Below are 11,693 nucleotides of genomic sequence, written 5' to 3'. Positions count from 1 at the left end.
GCTACGATAAACACCATTTAATTAATTGAGTAGTGATTGACTAACCAGCATTCAACAGTCGATATTTAACCGCAGCTGAATAAAGTTTCTCCATAGAGGTCGAAAGAATTTCTTATCAAGAGCTTTCTGAGAATCGCTTTAAGTCTTATTAACAACATACTTAGTACATCATAAGATTAACAGTTATTAGGAATTTTTATTTATAATAATTAAAAATCCTAGAAATTTTTATATTTTAATATATTCTTTGAATTGGAAATTGGTGAGATAAAAAAGTAAGTATTTTCTCTTCAACCTTCTATACCCTTTCAATATAGGTGAAAATTACAAAAGATAAATGTGTAAAGTTGAAATGAAAAAAAGATAAAAATTTAAAACAATTAAGTTCAAAAATTTGATTATTTCTTAATTAACATTCCAACGGATAGCTTACAACGTATGAGAATTTATGGAATTAAATATCATATAAGATATTAATTATGTAAGTTATCTCAGTTTTTAGAAATATTAAACGACACGTTTTTGTTACACGTTATTTTTCAATTTTTGCATTCTACAAACTGTTATTAATTTATTATAAATATAGTTATTTCTTTCATGTTTATCTATTTGTTTATTTGTTTGAATAAAATTTTTCAGAAATCTGAAAATCAATGTATTATGAACTTAATCATTCTCAAGTGCTTTTGTTTTCATTAGTTATAAATATTTACTTACTAAAATAAATAAAATTTACTAAATTAGAATGACATTGATAATTATATATTATTAAAAATTCTCTTGTTACCTGTACGTAATATTTGTGTTTCAAAACAAAAGAATACTAAAAATGTCGTCGTTTAACGGCCAAACTTATCAAGAGGAATTGTTTCCTATGGTAGAAGAGCCAAATTATTATAATCAACGAGGAGAGATTGCTAAATTTTATTCTGGAAAGAAAATCCTGATAACAGGAGGTTTAGGATTCGTTGGAAGACTTATAATGGAAAAGCTTTTGAGGTAAAAATATTTTACATCTTTTCATTCTCAATTAAACTTATACATTCTTTATACGCGGTAAACTATAGATAATTAATGTATTAAATTTGATTGCAATGTAAAAAATATATATTAAATATTTATATAATTACATTAAGAGCCTAAAATATTTGTCGCTAATCTGCATCTTCAGCTAATTTACCCATACTATTAATAATTCCTTTTGCGTTCCCTTACTCATTTTTATTTCGTAATATTTACTCTTTTTTTCTTTGTTCGCCTATTTTACTCTTCTCTTTTAAACGTAAGGTTAGGAAATAATATTTTGAATTATTATAAGAATTTATTTTCCGCAAAAAATTGTTTCTATATACGCATTTCTATGATTGATAGATGCTGTCCCGAAATTAAAACTATTTATTTACTTATAAGAGAAAAGAAGAAGACGAGCTCGCAAATTCGATTCCAAGAGTATTTCAATGATACTGTGAGTAAAATTATAAATCATGTAATATTATTTGTGGTATAAAAAAAAATCATTTAAAACGTTTCGCTTTGAGCCGCTTTTGCTCATTTTTTAATTGCAGTCATTAGATATTTTGATTTATTAAAAGAACTAGTGTGTGTACTAATGTACGCACGAAAGAAGTTATACTTCTTTGGCGTACCAAAAAGAATATAATCTCAATAACCTCAAAAATAAGTTAAAAGAAAAAACCTCAAAATTAATAATTATCATCATTATCATTAATAATTTTTCTTGTTACTTTTTATGTTTCCTTGTTTATTTTTTAATAATTGTTATTATATTATATATTATTATTATTATTATTATTATTATTATTATTATTATTAATTTCCTCTAACATAGAATATAGTTGATAAAGATACCTGTACCCTCCATACCTGCTTGATGATCGATAATATTCGTTAATGTAAGCCGATAACTTTTCTCTTATTATTATGATTTTATTCATTTATTTATTTCTTTAATTTTATAAATAAATATATATATAGCGTGACAAGGTAAAAAGGGGGAAAATTGGGAGTACAAGAAGATAAGCTACTAATTATTATTATTTATTTATTTAAAAAAAAAAAGAAAGGAAACATATTTTCAATCGATCGATATATTATATATATAAAATAGAATAAAAAATATCAAAATATAGATATCAGTCCACACTAAGTATAAAGGAGGTATATCGAATTACTTTATGCGTCAACGGCTATGGCTCGGTGATAAAACTACTTCCCGCTCGATCAATTAAAGTAAAGCAAAGCTGAGTACGATTAGTATTTGGATGGATGAACCGCTTGAGAAAAAAAAGAGGTAGAAGAAGAGAAAAGACAACATCATGCCGTAAAATCGAAATCGCTTTTCCGCGCATCGTAAATACCGACAAGCTTCGTGGTTTATCTCGGAAAAAAAATCACTCCATTGGCATTTGCCCAAACGCGCCAAAAGAAGTATAACTTCAAAAAACACGACAACGTGTGTAGCAGCAGTTATAAATAAGACCTAAAGGGAAAGTTCAACGTTTAATTAAAACGAAAGTTTCGAAACTTACGGAAGTTTAACAACCATCGGTTATTCAGGTAGCACAGAACGTCTTAATATTACAATGTATATTTCGATTTTCAGATATTTGATAGATTGAAGAGAGAACAAAAAGATGTCGAAAAGAAAATTGTTTTGATAGAAGGTGACATGGGTGAATTGAATATAGGATTGTCAGAGAAAGATCGCGAACTCATTAAAGATACCGACTTGATATTTCACAGTGCAGCATCCGTGCGTTTCATGGATAATATTCGTTATATAGTTAATACAAATATTAGAGGAACGAGGGATCTTCTTTTGCTCGCGCAGGAGATGAGTAATTTAAAGGTACGTTTTTCTAATTAAACGATTTACGTTTAATAACGTATGTTTGAGTATAGTTTAGGAGGAATCCATTTAAATGAACATAAGATTTATTTGAGAAACAAATTATTCCAATTTTATAATAAATTCTTTGTTTAGGCATTTGTCTATGTGTCAACGGCGTACTCGCAATGTGTACATAACAAAATTGAAGAAAAATTATACAAACCACCTATAAAGACGGACGACATAATTAAATTAACGGAAATTTTGAGCGAAGATCTATTGGATTTAATTACTCCGAAGTAAGGAAAATATAATAGAAAACTGTTATATATTTTTAAAGCTTATTCTATCAGTATATTGGTTTATTTTGCAGGCTACTTGGTGATTGGCCAAACACTTACGCATATACGAAAGCAATCTGTGAAGATACTGTACGGCAATATTCCAATGGAATTCCAACTTGCATCGTTCGGCCATCTATCGTAGTCTCAACGGCAAAAGAACCAATTGCCGGATGGATCAATAATCTGTATGGATTGACAGGTGTTGCTTTTGGTGCGATGATGGGTGTTTTACATACAATGCATTGTAATGATACGGTTACATCAGACATTGTTCCTGCTGACTATGTTGTCAACAACATTATCGTTGCAGCATGGGACGTCGCACAAAAACGGTGATTTTTTCTAAATTCTTGACAAACTTCTATAATTAACTGTAATTTCAAGTAATGTAATAATATTTACAATGATTAAGAACAAATTTTGTTCGCAGAACCATGCCACAGAATATTCCCATCTCAAACGGAATCAACAAGTCTAAGCCCGTTGATCAAGAGATTCCAGTATATAATTTGGTTTCTTCCGTTCAGAATCGAATAATTTTGTCTGATTTGGCCGAAAAAGTAAAAAGAAACGGGGTTCTCTATCCGTCGGAACGAGCTTTATGGTACTACTCGTTAAATTTAATTCGAAATTATTACGTCAATTTTATTTGGACAATATTCTTGCACTGGATACCAGCAGTTATATTGGATTCCTTAGCATATCTAAGCGGAAGAAAGCCAATGTAATATTTGACGATATTAACATCATATATAAACGATTTATTATTCATCGAAGGGAAAGAGTATCATTGGATTAATCGTATATATTTTCAGACTGCTAGAAATCTACAAAAAAATGGGAAATTTTTATAGTGTAATAAGCTTCTTTAACACTCGTGATTGGGAATTTACAAACGAAAATGTTTTAAGATTATGGGACAAGCTATCTGTCGTCGATAAATATAACTTCTTCTTTGATATTTCTGATGTTGATTGGGAATGTTTTCTTGATATTTACATGAAAGGACTTCGAGTATACATGTTAAAAGACCCAATGAGCACAATAGAAAAAGGAAAAATTTCTTATAGAAAGTAAGTAATTGATTCTGTTGTTTTTATCAAAAATCTTTTTTATTTCCAATTTCAAAATTTATTTATCTTTTTTATTTTAAACCTTTCCAGATTGAAAATCGCTCATTTTACGATCAAAATTTTGTCTTGTGCCTTGTTTCTTTTTATCTTTTATTCCTTACTACATTTACTTTTATTCTCCTTTATCTATTTCTAAAAGTATGTGCGAGAAAAGAAAACTAGGAAGACAATTTCATAATCCTATTTTTTTAGATACAATAAATTTATTATTTTTTCAGAGTACATTAGCATTTTTCTTTATACCTCAGAAATTATTTCGCCTTAGGACTTATTGACAGTATGTAAAGGAAATTACTTTGGCTTACTAAACAACACTGTTCAGTCAAAAACCTAAAACTTAGAAAAAAGTTTATAGAGCGATCTGTGTTATCTTTCTAAGAATATCGGACACAATATTTACTTATTGTATTAACCTATCACTAAAACTGTTCTTAAAAGGAAAAGTTACATAAACAATCGTTAGAACTTAAAATCTTTTCGGGGTACATCAGAAGTCCCATAAAGTTATATAATGAATAGAAGATGTCGTGAGAATCATCACACACACTCGCGAAATATTTATTTACTAACTCCATTTGCGTTTATTCTAATCAAAAATATCGATTTTCACCTATAAGAATCTACAGAGGTGGACTTGTTACCGATCGAATTTAAAAGTTCGGCATCGCAATTTTCAAAAAGGTGTTAAAGCGTCTTTAAAGAAGGTATTAAAACGTCACCGAGGTAGCGATATGAGTAGCATATTCGTCGAAAAGCAGTTTCACCATATCATAAAAAATTGTGTTTGCTTCTAATAAGAAAATGCGACTAATTGCTAGTTTTTAAACGAACAGTGGTATTTTCAAGATTAAATCAACTAACACAACTGCACTCAAACATTAATACAAAACTATTTAAGATCGCATTACCAGAGTAAATTTTCAAATATTTACAAATGATAAGCATCGTATTAGTTGCGATTAAAAAAAAAGATCTATTTGAATCGTTATATTTAACATTATCGGTAGATCTAGACAAAAAATTCTTACATAATTTCTTAGTAAAATAATCTAATCAATAAATTTTGATGTCATTAAACTAGTGATATATCATGATACCACGCAACCTCATCCCACCTAACATCGATTAAACCGGCTCACCGATATAAATCATAAAAAGACCGATTAAAACATTAGAGCATTGTTTGTTTTTTTTTCATTTCTTTTTATATATTATTTATTGTAATCTAATGGAATTTGCCTTTCGAGGTAATGCAGGGAACCGCTTTGCTGAGCGAGTCAGGTAAAGCCCTAACTGATGTACGTGATAAATGAGATAACGATATCGATAAGGTAGTTTAAATGGGCGAATAAAGATTATTTTTGTTACTAACTTTAATCTATGTATAGCGTTCGTTTATTACCTACCCCATTTACCACCTTCCTTCTGCGTTGATCAGAAGCCACTAAAAAAAAATCGAGGAAAGTTTGCATATTAAGAATGTCCCAAAATAACCGCAAGATTTTAATTTGCCGCTATTCGTGCAGAAAAGTGTTAGCAACCCTGTTAGCAAAACCATTTTACAGCTTATTCGTTTATGTAGAAAATTCCGACTTTTTAACAATTTTTTTTAACAAAAGACTTAATCTTTTGCTATGACTTGACCTGTTATCTATTTCATCTTTGAAAAAAATTGAGGTTAGGGTGATTGAACAAAAAAATTTATATTATGAAAATCATCTATCGACAAAATCCGCAGTCACTTAGTTGCCAACAAAAACTTTTAAGAACAGCTGTGTATAATTACGAAAAAAAGATCAAGTCTACTTTCTGTTAAAAAAAATTGTTAAAAAATCGAAATTTTCTACATAAACGAATAAGCTGTAAAATTGTTTTGCTAACAGGGTTGCTAACACTTTTCTGCACGAATAGCGGCAAATTAAAATCTTGCGGTTATTTTGGGACATACTTAATATGCAAACTTTCCTCGATTTTTTTTTAGTGGCTTCTGATCAACGCAGAAGGAAGGTGGTAAATGGGGTAGGTAATAAACGAACGCTATACATAGATTAAAGTTAGTAACAAAAATAATCTTTATTCGCCCATTTAAACTACCTTATCTATATCGTTATCTCATTTTTCACGTACATCAGTCAGGGCTTTACCTGACTCGCTCAGCAAAGCAGTTCCCTGCATTACCTCGAAAGGCATGATCCATTAGATTACAATAAATAATATATAAAAAGAAATGAAACAAGAACAAACAATGCTCTAATGTTTTAATCGGTCTTTTTATATGATTTATATCGGTGAGCCGGTTTAATCGATGTTAGGTGGGATGAGGTTGCGTGGTATCATGATATATCACTAGTTTAATGACATCAAAATTTATTGATTAGATTATTTTACTAAGAAATTATGTAAGAATTTTTTGTCTAGATCTACCGATAATGTTAAATATAACGATTCAAATAGATCTTTTTTTTTAATCGCAACTAATACGATGCTTATCATTTGTAAATATTTAAAAATTTACTCTGGTAATGCGATTTTAAATAGTTTTGTATTAATGTTTGAGTGCAGTTGTGTTAGTTGATTTAATCTTGAAAATACCACTGTTCGTTTAAAAACTAGCAATTAGTCGCATTTTTTTATTAGAAACAAACACAATTTTTTATGATATGGTGAAACTGCTTTTCGACGAATATGCTACTCATATCGGTACCTCGGTGACGTTTTAATACCTTCTTTAAAGACGCTTTAACACCTTTTTAAAAATTGCGATGCCGAACTTTTAAATTCGATCGGTAACAAGTCCACCTCTGTAGATTCTTATAGGTGAGAATCGATATTTTTGATTAGAATAAACGCAAATGGAGTTAGTAAATAAATATTTCGCGAGTGTGTGTGATGATTCTCACGAAATCTTCTATTCATAATATAAATTTATGGGACTTCTGATGTACCCCGAAAAGATTTTAAGTTCTAACGATTGTTTATGTAACCTTTCCTTTTAAGAACAGTTTTAGTGATAGGTTAATACAATAAGTAAATATTGTGTCCGATATTCTTAGAAAGATAACACAGATCGCTCTATAAACTTTTTTCTAAGTTTTAGGTTTTTGACTGAACAGTGTTGTTTAGTAAGCCAAAGTAATTTCCTTTACATACTGTCAATAAGTCCTAAGGCGAAATAATTTCTGAGGTATAAAGAAAAATGCTAATGTACTCTGAAAAAATAATAAATTTATTGTATCTAAAAAAATAGGATTATGAAATTGTCTTCCTAGTTTTCTTTTTTCGCACATACTTTTAGAAATAGATAAAGGAGAATAAAAGTAAATGTAGTAAGGAATAAAAGATAAAAAGAAACAAGGCACAAGACAAAATTTTGATCGTAAAATGAGCGATTTTCAATCTGGAAAGGTTTAAAATAAAAAAGATAAATAAATTTTGAAATTGGAAATAAAAAAGATTTTTGATAAAAACAACAGAATCAATTACTTACTTTCTATAAGAAATTTTTCCTTTTTCTATTGTGCTCATTGGGTCTTTTAACATGTATACTCGAAGTCCTTTCATGTAAATATCAAGAAAACATTCCCAATCAACATCAGAAATATCAAAGAAGAAGTTATATTTATCGACGACAGATAGCTTGTCCCATAATCTTAAAACATTTTCGTTTGTAAATTCCCAATCACGAGTGTTAAAGAAGCTTATTACACTATAAAAATTTCCCATTTTTTTGTAGATTTCTAGCAGTCTGAAAATATATACGATTAATCCAATGATACTCTTTCCCTTCGATGAATAATAAATCGTTTATATATGATGTTAATATCGTCAAATATTACATTGGCTTTCTTCCGCTTAGATATGCTAAGGAATCCAATATAACTGCTGGTATCCAGTGCAAGAATATTGTCCAAATAAAATTGACGTAATAATTTCGAATTAAATTTAACGAGTAGTACCATAAAGCTCGTTCCGACGGATAGAGAACCCCGTTTCTTTTTACTTTTTCGGCCAAATCAGACAAAATTATTCGATTCTGAACGGAAGAAACCAAATTATATACTGGAATCTCTTGATCAACGGGCTTAGACTTGTTGATTCCGTTTGAGATGGGAATATTCTGTGGCATGGTTCTGCGAACAAAATTTGTTCTTAATCATTGTAAATATTATTACATTACTTGAAATTACAGTTAATTATAGAAGTTTGTCAAGAATTTAGAAAAAATCACCGTTTTTGTGCGACGTCCCATGCTGCAACGATAATGTTGTTGACAACATAGTCAGCAGGAACAATGTCTGATGTAACCGTATCATTACAATGCATTGTATGTAAAACACCCATCATCGCACCAAAAGCAACACCTGTCAATCCATACAGATTATTGATCCATCCGGCAATTGGTTCTTTTGCCGTTGAGACTACGATAGATGGCCGAACGATGCAAGTTGGAATTCCATTGGAATATTGCCGTACAGTATCTTCACAGATTGCTTTCGTATATGCGTAAGTGTTTGGCCAATCACCAAGTAGCCTGCAAAATAAACCAATATACTGATAGAATAAGCTTTAAAAATATATAACAGTTTTCTATTATATTTTCCTTACTTCGGAGTAATTAAATCCAATAGATCTTCGCTCAAAATTTCCGTTAATTTAATTATGTCGTCCGTCTTTATAGGTGGTTTGTATAATTTTTCTTCAATTTTGTTATGTACACATTGCGAGTACGCCGTTGACACATAGACAAATGCCTAAACAAAGAATTTATTATAAAATTGGAATAATTTGTGTCTCAAATAAATCTTATGTTCATTTAAATGGATTCCTCCTAAACTTTACTCAAACATACGTTATTAAAAGTAAATCGTTTAATTAGAAAAACGTACCTTTAAATTACTCATCTCCTGCGCGAGCAAAAGGAGATCCCTCGTTCCTCTAATATTTGTATTAACTATATAACGAATATTATCCATGAAACGCACGGATGCTGCACTGTGAAATATCAAGTCCGTATCTTTAATGAGTTCGCGATCTTTCTCTGACAATCCTATATTCAATTCACCCATGTCACCTTCTATCAAAACAATTTTCTTTTCGACATCTTTTTGTTCTCTCTTCAATCTATCAAATATCTGAAAATCGAAATAAACATTTTAATATTAAGACGTTCTGTGCTACCTGAATAACCGATGGTTGTTAAACTTCCGTAAGTTTCGAAACTTTCGTTTTAATTAAACGTTAAACTTTCCCTTTAGGTCTTTTTATAATAGCTGCTACACAAGTTGTCGTGTTTTTTGAAGTTATACTTCTTTTGGCGCGTATGGGCAAATGCGATTGGAGTGATTATTTTTCTGAGATAAACCACGAAGCTTGCCGGTATTTACGATGCGCGGAAAAGCGATTTCGATTTTACGGCATGATGTTGTCTTTTCTCTTCTTCTACCTCTTTTTTTTTCAAGCGGTTCATCCATCCAAATACTAATCGTACTCAGCTTTGCTTTACTTTAATTGATCGAGCGGGAAGTAGTTCTATCACCGCGCCATAGCCGTTGACGCATAAAGTAATTCGATATACCTCCTTTATACTTAGTGTGGACTGATATCTATATTTTGATATTTTTTATTCTATTTTATATATAATATATCGATCGATTGAAAATATGTTTCTTTCTTTTTTTTTTTAAATAAATAAATAATAATAATTAGTAGCTTATCTTCTTGTACTCCCAATTTTCTCCCTTTTTACCTGGTCACGTTATATATATATTTATTTATAGAATTAAAGAAATAAATAAATGAATAAAATATAATAATAAAGAAAAGTTATCGGCTTACATTAACGAATATTATCGATCATCAAGCAGATATGGAGGGTACAGGTATCTTTATCAACTGTATTCTATGTTAGAGAAAATTAATAATAATAATAATAATAATAATAATAATATATTAATAACAATAATTAAAAAATAATCAAGGAAACATAAAAAAACAAGAAAAATTATTAATGGTAATGATGATAATTATTATCATTAATATTTTTGAGGTTTTTTTCTTTTTTCTTATTTTTGAGGTTATTGAGATTATATTCGTTTTTGTACGCCAAAGAAGTATAACTTCTTACGTGCGTACATTAGTACACACAGTAGTTTTTTTAATAAATCAAAATATCAAATGACTGCAATTAAAAGATGAGCAAAAGCGGCTCAAAGCGAAACGTTTTAAATGATTTTTTTATATACCACAAATAATATTAAATGATTTATAATTTTACTCACAGTATCATTGAAATACTCTTGGAATCGAATTTGCGAACTCGTCTTCTTCTTTTCTCTTATAAGTAAATAAATAGTTTTAATTTCGGGACAGCATCTATCAATCATAGAAATGCGTATATAGAAACAATTTTTTGCGGAAAATAAGTTCTTATAATAATTCAAAATATTATTTCCTAACCTTACGTTTAAAAGAGAAGAGTAAAATAGGCGAACAAAGAAAAAAAGAGTAAATATTACGAAAAAAATATGAGTAAGGGAACGCAAAAGGAATTATTAATAGTATGGGTAAATTAGCTGAAGATGCAGATTAGCGACAAATATTTAAGGCTCTTAATGTAATTATATAAATATTTAATATATATTTTTTACATTGCAATCAAATTTAATACATTAAGTATCTATAGTTTACCGCGTATAAAGAATGTATAAGTTTAATTGAGAATGAAAAGATGTAAAATATTTTTACCTCAAAAGCTTTTCCATTATAAGTCTTCCAACGAATCCTAAACCTCCTGTTATCAGGATTTTCTTTCCAGAATAAAATTTAGCAATCTCTCCTCGTTGATTATAATAATTTGGCTCTTCTACCATAGGAAACAATTCCTCTTGATAAGTTTGGCCGTTAAACGACGACATTTTTAGTATTCTTTTGTTTTGAAACACAAATATTACGTACAGGTAACAAGAGAATTTTTAATAATATATAATTATCAATGTCATTCTAATTTAGTAAATTTTATTTATTTTAGTAAATAAATATTTTTAACTAATGAAAACAAAAGCACTTGAGAATGATTAAGTTCATAATACATTGATTTTCAGATTTCTGAAAAATTTGATTCAAACAAATAAACAAATAGATAAACATGAAAGAAATAACTATATTTATAATAAATTAATAACAGTTTGTAGAATGCAAAAATTGAAAAAAAAACGTGTAACAAAAACGTGTCGTTTAATATTTCTAAAAACTGAGATAACTTACATAATTAATATCTTATATGATATTTCATTCCATAAATTCTCATACGTTGTAAGCTATCCGTTGGAATGTTAATTAAGAAATAATCAAATTTTTGAACTTAAT

General features: G+C 29.0%; 2 protein-coding genes across 2 annotated transcripts; one reads left to right on the top strand and one right to left on the bottom strand.

Annotated features, from left to right (window-relative positions):
* Positions 1 to 829: 829 nt before the first annotated feature.
* LOC122513556 (fatty acyl-CoA reductase 1-like) lies at positions 830 to 4,603 on the top strand. Its single transcript, XM_043629961.1, has 7 exons — positions 830 to 999; positions 1,372 to 1,465; positions 2,624 to 2,869; positions 3,005 to 3,150; positions 3,225 to 3,527; positions 3,626 to 3,755; positions 4,547 to 4,603. Exons 1-7 carry the CDS (start codon positions 830 to 832, stop codon positions 4,601 to 4,603), a joined length of 1,146 nt encoding a protein of 381 aa, XP_043485896.1.
* Positions 4,604 to 7,527: 2,924 nt separating this feature from the next.
* LOC122513555 (putative fatty acyl-CoA reductase CG5065) lies at positions 7,528 to 11,242 on the bottom strand. The gene is made up of 8 exons (XM_043629960.1): positions 11,073 to 11,242; positions 10,607 to 10,700; positions 9,215 to 9,460; positions 8,934 to 9,079; positions 8,557 to 8,859; positions 8,165 to 8,458; positions 7,816 to 8,073; positions 7,528 to 7,537 (listed from the first exon to the last, which is right to left on the bottom strand). Exons 1-8 carry the CDS (start codon positions 11,240 to 11,242, stop codon positions 7,528 to 7,530), a joined length of 1,521 nt encoding a protein of 506 aa, XP_043485895.1.
* Between the last annotated feature and the right edge of the window lie 451 nt (positions 11,243 to 11,693).

The sequence above is a fragment of the Polistes fuscatus genome, unplaced genomic scaffold, assembly GCF_010416935.1.
Source record: "Polistes fuscatus isolate 324 unplaced genomic scaffold, CU_Pfus_HIC Scaffold12, whole genome shotgun sequence".
Taxonomy (NCBI): domain Eukaryota; kingdom Metazoa; phylum Arthropoda; class Insecta; order Hymenoptera; family Vespidae; genus Polistes; species Polistes fuscatus.
The sequence above is the reverse complement of the archived record's forward strand: the minus strand, read 5'-3'. Positions and strand labels throughout refer to the sequence as shown.